We start from the raw sequence: 8,061 nt of genomic DNA, 5'->3' as shown, positions 1-8,061 counted from the left end.
TCTGTGGACAACTTCATTAGCTTGACCAAAAGTAGGTGAAAAGGAAAAAAAAATTATATAAATTAGAAAGAAAAAAATAAAGATTATCACAAACCCAACCTAAGTTTGAGTGGTGGCCTTCAAGTGTAGTTGGACAATTTCTATACCTACGAACTAACTATTAACTATTAAAATGTAGCATGATCTCAGACAATTTTCATACCCTTAAATCAAGTCAAATGTAGGTGTAATTTGAAAAAAGTTGTCATCCCATAATGAATGCAGTAATGCGGTAAGTTTGTAATTACAGTTTATCAATAATAAACTCTACTTTGATTAAAAAAAAAAGAAAAAAAAAAGAAAGAAGAAGACTGAATTCCCTTACTTCCCACTTCTGCTAACACAGATATGGTAGGGAACAAATTTTAGAAGAACAAAATACCAATCGAATTTGGAAAGTGTGAGTGGCAAGGGCACTTTTGGAACTATAAATGGTGACATGCACAAGTATAAGAATTCTGAAACAAACCCAGATCTCTAACGCACTGTTCCAATAAACTATAATGTCAGATTAGCTTTCAATGATTAAAGGTCAATGGGAACCACGTTAGGAGTAAAATAGTCATTTCATTTCATTTGATCCCAAACGTACGTGGCCAACGGCCACTGAAATCCAAAACAGCCCCCAAAAAAGTAGAGCTGGAGCATCAGGTTTACTCCATCTCCATCTCTCCATCTCCATCTCCATCTCCCACCAAAATTATTGTTAATTAAAAAAAAAAAATGAAACAAATAAATAATAATACCATGAGAACGGAGAAAAAGGAAAAAAGAAAAAAAAAGCTGACCTATAGGGGCCGGCTTTTAACTAAATATAGCTGGACAGACAAAAACCTACTTATTATCATTATCGTCTCCTTGTGCAGCTGTTAAAAAATGTCTGTAATACTACGTATTCCTTATTTCTTTCCTAATATTTATTTTTATTTTACGTACAGAAGAAAAAAAGATTCCGCAGCTGAAAAGAAAGAGAGAGAGTTGAGATTATTTATTTATGTATAAAGAAAAAGGAAAAACAAGTTCCTTGAGATCGACAAGCAGATCCCACCGAAATAAATTAATAACTTCTTCACCTTACACACCCTCATCATCCTCATAAAACCCTTGTTGAAAGAATTCACCATCTCCCTGTTGCGAGTGTGATATTATTTTTATTATTCTTCTTTCATCTCTCTGAGTAATTGTTTTTGTTAGGGGAGAGAGAGAGAGAGAGTTGAAAGAGAAGAGTACCCTATGCTGGGGGACTTGGGGAGCTCCTCCGACGCCACCACCGCCACCGCTATGGCCGCAGAACCCTTAGGGGCTCACGAAGGCGGTGGCGGTGATGGCGGTGTTGGCTCGAATTCGGGTGAAGAGGAGAAGAATAATTATAGCAGAAGTGGTGGCGGTGGTGGTGGTGTTGGTGAGGAATTTGGTGATAGGAGCTTCGGTGGCAACCGGTGGCCTCGCCAAGAAACGTTGGCTCTCTTGAAGATTCGGTCTGACATGGACGTGGCGTTTCGTGATGCAAGTGTTAAAGGTCCATTATGGGAAGAAGTTTCCAGGTCAGTAGCTAACACTAATTGCTTTGCTTCAATTCTTGTTCTGTTTGTTCCTTTTTTTTGGTGGTGATTGATTGGAGTGATTTCTTTGAGCTGGTTTTGCGGTTGAGAACTTGAGATCTGGGAACTGAACTTTCAAACTTAGTTGTGTGCCATTTTTCTTTTGTTTGCTTATGATCTGTTTTCAATCCTCAACTCATCAGCTAACTCTTTCTGGTAATTATTTTCATTCTGGTGATAATTTATGTTTTTCATTTTTGTTCTCTTTCTGTAATTCGGCCTAGAATTACTTTTAAGAAATGGACTTCAAATCCATGGAGGTAATATATGGTTTTAATTACTGCAAAGAGAATATTGAGCTCAATAAATTCCACAATTAACATGGTTTTCTTATTATATATATTCAGAAATTTACTACACAGAATAAGTTCTTCAATTCCAACATGAGTCATACAAGTTTTCCAGAAAATTACTATCTTTCATCAATTAGAGTTTCTTGATCGATATGTAAATATCATGAAACTGCTGCTATCTCATACTTATCTATCCTATTTTGCCGACTAGAGTACTGTATTTTATGTGTGTCAATGCCTGTACATCACTTTGTTTTGTTGCTGAACTGGAGATATGGAGCTAGCTGGCCTGGCTAGGGTAAAAGCAAAGAGAACTGATTAACATTGGTGCTGATTTAACTTGTATTTAATCGATTTTAATTTGGTCAAACTGTTATTATCATCAGGAAGCTAGCAGAGCTTGGCTTTCATCGAAGCGCCAAGAAATGCAAGGAGAAATTCGAGAACGTCTACAAGTACCACAGGAGAACAAAAGAAGGCCGCACCGGGAAATCCGACGGCAAGACCTATCGGTTCTTCGATCAATTACAAGCCCTCGAAAATCAACCTCAAACTCCAACCACGCCCAACTCTACTACCACTCATCAACCGAGGCCACAACCCACAATTGCAATGGCAGTGTCAAACCCTCCTCCTATTCCTACAATTTCTCATATCAATAGTACCAGTACTAACAGTACTAATACTGTTCCATCAGCTGCACCACACCAAGGCATTGCAACACCAACAATTCCTAGTTCGTTATTCCCTCCAACAAACCCTACAATTTTCCCACCACCGCCACAGCCTCCGCCGCAACAAAACCCTACTTCTCACCATCAGCATCATCAGGCCACTACATTTGTTCCACCTTCTAGTTTGCCAAGCATATCATCGACCGATCTCATGTCGAATTCGACCTCTTCGTCCACCTCATCGGACGAAGAAATGGAAGGGCGGGCCAAGAGGAAGAGGAAGTGGAAGGACTTCTTCGAGACTCTGATGAAGGAGGTGGTCCGCAAGCAGGAAGATCTCCAGAAGAGGTTTCTGGAAGCCATCGAGAAGCGCGAGCAGGAGCGAATGGCCAGAGAAGAAGCTTGGAGACTGCAGGAGTTGGCCCGCATCAACCGCGAACGAGAGATTCTTGCCCAAGAACGCTCCATCGCCGCCGCCAAAGACACCGCCGTCATGTCTTTCTTGCAAAAAATAGCCGAACAGCAACCGCAGCATAACCCCCAGGCCACACCCACTAATCCTAATAACCATTTGCTGACGTCACAAACGCCACAGCCACAGCGACCGCCGGCGCAGCAATCAGTGGCTCTTCCTCCTTCACAACGGCAGCAGACTACACCACCACCGACACTGCAGATATCACAAGCGCCGATCACGACTTTCGAGATTACTCCGAGAGCAAATGGTGAGAACAACAACAACAATAGTAATAATAATCTGGTAAGTCCTACTACTACGCCGAGCTCGTCGAGATGGCCGAAAGTGGAGGTACATTCACTTATCAAGCTAAGAAGAAGCCTGGATTCAAAGTACCAAGAGAACGGGCCCAAGGGACCGCTCTGGGAGGAGATATCGGGAGAGATGAAGAAGCTCGGGTACAACCGGAGCGCGAAGAGGTGCAAGGAGAAGTGGGAGAACATTAACAAGTACTTCAAGAAGGTCAAGGAGAGCAACAAGAAGAGGCCCGAGGATTCCAAGACGTGTCCTTACTTCCACCTCCTCGACAGTCTGTACAGAGAGAGGAACATCGGGAATAACAATGATAACAACAATAATTCACCAAAGCCTGAGAATGCGGCGCCGCTGATGGTGAGGCCGGAGCAGCAGTGGCAGCCCCCGAACCGGGTCGAACCGGAGATGGAGAGCGAGCGGATGGATCAAAACCATGAGGAAGAAGATAGGGATGGTGACGAAGACGAGGACGAGGACGAGGAGGAAGATGAGGGCAACTATGAGATAGTGGCAAACAAAGGAGCTTCAGTTTCAGTTTCAGTGGGAGCAACGACAGCTCAGTGAGTGAGAGTCATGAAAAAGAGCAAAGAAATTAAGAAAGTTTGATTCAAATTTCAATGCGGGTCAGATTTTGCAGAGCTACCGGATCCGGTAAGTGGGTGCAGTAAGCAAAAACGAAAATACACACAGAAACACACATGGTGGGGAAACGAGGAAAAGAGTGGTCGGTGATCATATAGTACGTCGGTAGAATTATATGTCTATTTTACAATTTATTTATTTATTTTTCTACAGTGATAAAATAAGCTAGCTAGCCACGAGAAAGAGATCTAGAAAGGTGTTCATTTCAGCTTGTTCACAAAATAAATAAGGCATTTGTATTAGTTTTTGCTTCTGCTTAGTTTTGTTCATGGAATACTGGGGGTGTAAATGTGAGAAATGGCTAATTATCAATTAGTCTTTGTTTTGCCTCTTCTTCTTCTTCTTCTTTTTTTTTTTTTTTTTTTCCAGATTTTCCAAAATGGTGCTTTGAAGACAAATCAGAGTTGGAGTTGGATCTCTGTTATGTCTATGGCTCTGTATATATGTAGTGCACAGAAGCTTAAAATGAGGGGACAATTAGGGAGGGGGAGTCCTTTGGATATAGGGACCTATTCAATACCCACAGTCCCAAGTGCCAACGGGGGGCACATGTGTGAAGGACGCCCTTAAGACATAGGGTAGGGTCTACCAAAAGGAATCTTGATCCTTCTTTTGTGAGGAGCCTTATAAATTTAGGGGGAGCGTTACAATTTACTGTGTCTGCGGTACTTGTCGTTTAAACGCCAGTGAATTCATGGATGTCAGTACCACAAAAGGACCATGGGGTCATATATAGTTTAATACGCTCCTCTGTTGTCCTTATGTATTTTACTTTAACATGCACTTATTAATCGATGGACAATACTCAGTAGTCAGTACAAAGCAATTCTTTTTTTTTTGTTTTTTTGTTTGGCAACAGTACAAAACAATTTTGGACAGATAACTCCGTAACCTCCTACAAAAAAAAAAAGATAAAAAAAAGACAGGCAATACCATCATAAATTCACAATCATCGATTAAAGACACATGTAACTAAAGTCTTGTCTTGGGCTTCCTCCACCTAAGATTGAGTGTCCATTGCTTCATGGAAGGATGTGTAAATGTGAAGAGATCAAGGTCATCGGAGAGACTAGCATAAGGCCGGCCAAACACACTTCAATGTCTAAATTAAGCAAGTGTGTTTGAGTTTTGAATGAAGAGTAATAAGAATAAAATGTGTTAAAACATTTTGACATTCGAATGAGGAAGAAGAAGTGCCCAACAATTGGGCATAACAATTGAGCAAGAGGGGTTCGTGTTTGAGCTAAACACTTGGCGTAGTTGGTGAGAGTTGGCCCTTGATTGGTGCTAATATATCTCTTTGTAATGACTGTATGTGCTTTAATAGAGCGCTTAGGGGTTGAGACTTAAGCCTTAAAGGTTGTGGCTATGATCCTTAGGGGTCCAGACTTCTAAGCCTTGGGGGTTGAGGCATAATTGAGTTAATTCAGGTCATATGCTCTGGTCTTAGCATCTAAGGTTGAACTTAAACTTGGAGTATCAAAGTTAGTCATCTCACTAGTCATGGTTATGCACTTATACCTAAGGATTCATTTTATTTCTCAATATAAGGTTTAAGTGCGTTGAAAGGTCAAAGTCCTACATGGACTCTTTGACATTTCAACGCATCATACGTGGAATGGATTGAAAAGTCAAAGTATTTATCAAACCAAATTATGACATAAGCAAATATAATTTAAAATTTTCAATATTAAAAAGTTATCTTAATATGAGAAAAAATAAAAATTCCATTAAAATACAATATAAATTTTGGAAAATGCTAAAAATGTTATTTACATGTGTCTTTTTTTTTGTTTGAATAAAGGACTGATGCGGCTGCCCTCAAGCCTTGATTAATGAAACTATCGAATACAAGGGGGGGACAATGAGCCTAAACCCCTTATTACAATAAGTATCTAGAATATTTTCTGAAATAATATCAGAAATCTCTACAGGAGACTTGTATTCTAACAAATACCAACTAGCAAAGAGTGCATAATTAGCTACTCCATTTGCTTTAACATAGCAGTGACATTGTGGAAAGATAACTCGATATGTAACCCGATTACAACATAGCATAAGTACCCGCTTTAGCACAGCTTTCCTACTATGTTGCCGTTGAAAAATAAATCCGACGACACTTAGTCTCACTCTGCCACTAGGAGGTAGCGACCATTTGACAAAGCAAGGAGCTCGCTGCCTACCTAGAGCTAGCAGACAAGGCACTCTGAGTGCATACACAGGCAGTTAGCCCGACTAACCCTACAAAATATATGCAGGGGCTTATTACACGCCAAAGGCGTCACATAGCAAAACAGCTAATTAAAATACATGACAAAATACTGTTTACTCCCTATACTTATAGAGTCTCGACGTTTCAGTCCCTAACGTTTCAATTTCACCTAAAAAGTCCCTGAACTTTCCAATTTCATCTAAAAAGTCCCTGCCGTCAATTTTCCGTTAAAAAAATCTGTTATCTTGCTGACGTGGCACTGTTTTAACAGTAAAATGACTATTTTACCCTTATTGACCCCAAAAAATTTTTTTTACTATATTTTTTTCTTTTTTAAACTCTTTTTTCTCTATTTTTTAAATTTGTTCTTTTTTATTCCTACTTCTTTTTTTTTTAACTCTTTTTAATTTGTTCTTTTTTATTCCTACTTCTTTTTTTTAACACTTTTTTCTCTATTTTTTAATTTGTTCTCTTTTTTTTTTACTCTTTTTTCTCTCTGTTTTTTTTAACTCTCTTTTCTTTTTCTTTTTATTTATTTGTTCTCTCTCTTTTTTTTTTTAACCCTCTTTTCTCTTTTTTTGTCCTACTCTTTTTTCTCTTTTAAAAAAAAAAAACTTTTTTCCTCTTTTTTTTATTTGTTCTCTCTCTTTTGTTTTTTTTTAATTTCTTTCTCTTTTCTGTTTACCTCTTCTTCCTCTTCCTCCTCTCTGCTCTTCGGCCTTCTTTTCCTCCTCCCTGATCGCAGCTCCAGTTTTCGGCGAGCATCACCACCTCTCCTAATCACCCCTCTCCATACAGCGGTTCCAAACCAAATCGGAGCACACCTAAATCAAATCAATTCACGTTCCTCCTCCCTTTCTTCGGTACCAAAACAGTTCAAACATTTCTCTCTAAAGTTACGATCAAAAACAGCCAAATAGACTAAAACATGGAAACTCGTAGGAAAACTCAAATATCTTATCCTCTTCGAATCTCTATTGGCTCATCATCTCAGCAAACCAACACCAAAGAAACATTATTGACGTCGAGAGAAAGCTTCTGATATAGCTCCGACACCACGAAGGGGCCGGAATCTGAAGGGAAGAGAACCCGACCATTCCGGCTTCCAAGAGTGGCCGAAAACTGGAGCTGCGATAGGGAGGAGGAAAATAAGGCCGAAGAGCAGAGAGGAGGAAGAGGAAGAAGAGATAAATAGAAAAGAGAAAGAAATATATATATATATAAAAAAAAGAGAACAAATAAAAAAAAGAGAAAAGAGAGTTAAAAAAAGAGAGAAAAAAGAGTAGGAAATAAAAAAGAGAACAAATTAAAAAAAATAGAGAAAAAAGAGTTAAAAAAAAAAAAGTAGGAATAAAAAAGAACAAATTAAAAAAATAGAGAAAAAAGAGTAGGAAAAAAAAAGAGAACAAATTAAAAAAATGGAGAAAAAAGAGTAAAAAAAAAAAGTAGGAATAAAAAAGAACAAATTAAAAAAAATAGAGAAAAAAGAGTTAAAAAAGAGAAAAGAGAGTAAATTTTTTTTTTTGGGGTCAGTAAGGGTAAAATAGTCAAAATAGTCATTTTACTGTTGAAATAGTGCCACGTCAGCAAGATAACAGACTTTTTAACGGAAAATTGACGATAGAGACTTTTTAGGTGAAATTGGAAAGTTCAGGGACTTTTTAGGTGAAATTGAAAAGTCAAGGACTGAAACGTCGAGACCCTATAAGTATAGGGAGTAAACAGTATTTTGTTCTAAAATAAAACAATAAACATAAATTAACCAACGCTAAAGCCAGGCCCAAGTATGGGGCCCAAGCCCAAGCCTTAACCCAGGACAGAGGAAGAC

At 38.7% G+C, this 8,061-nt stretch overlaps 1 protein-coding gene across 1 annotated transcript; it reads left to right on the top strand.

Moving 5' to 3' along the window:
* Positions 1 to 1,034: 1,034 nt before the first annotated feature.
* LOC112170094 (trihelix transcription factor DF1) lies at positions 1,035 to 4,351 on the top strand. The gene is made up of 2 exons (XM_024307244.2): positions 1,035 to 1,583; positions 2,320 to 4,351. The coding sequence occupies exons 1-2, from the start codon at positions 1,273 to 1,275 to the stop codon at positions 3,941 to 3,943; spliced, it is 1,935 nt and encodes a 644-aa protein (XP_024163012.1). The 5' UTR covers positions 1,035 to 1,272; the 3' UTR covers positions 3,944 to 4,351.
* The last annotated feature ends 3,710 nt before the right edge of the window (positions 4,352 to 8,061 follow it).

Source organism: Rosa chinensis, chromosome 6 (assembly GCF_002994745.2).
Source record: "Rosa chinensis cultivar Old Blush chromosome 6, RchiOBHm-V2, whole genome shotgun sequence".
NCBI lineage: Eukaryota > Viridiplantae > Streptophyta > Magnoliopsida > Rosales > Rosaceae > Rosa > Rosa chinensis.
The sequence above is the reverse complement of the archived record's forward strand: the minus strand, read 5'-3'. Positions and strand labels throughout refer to the sequence as shown.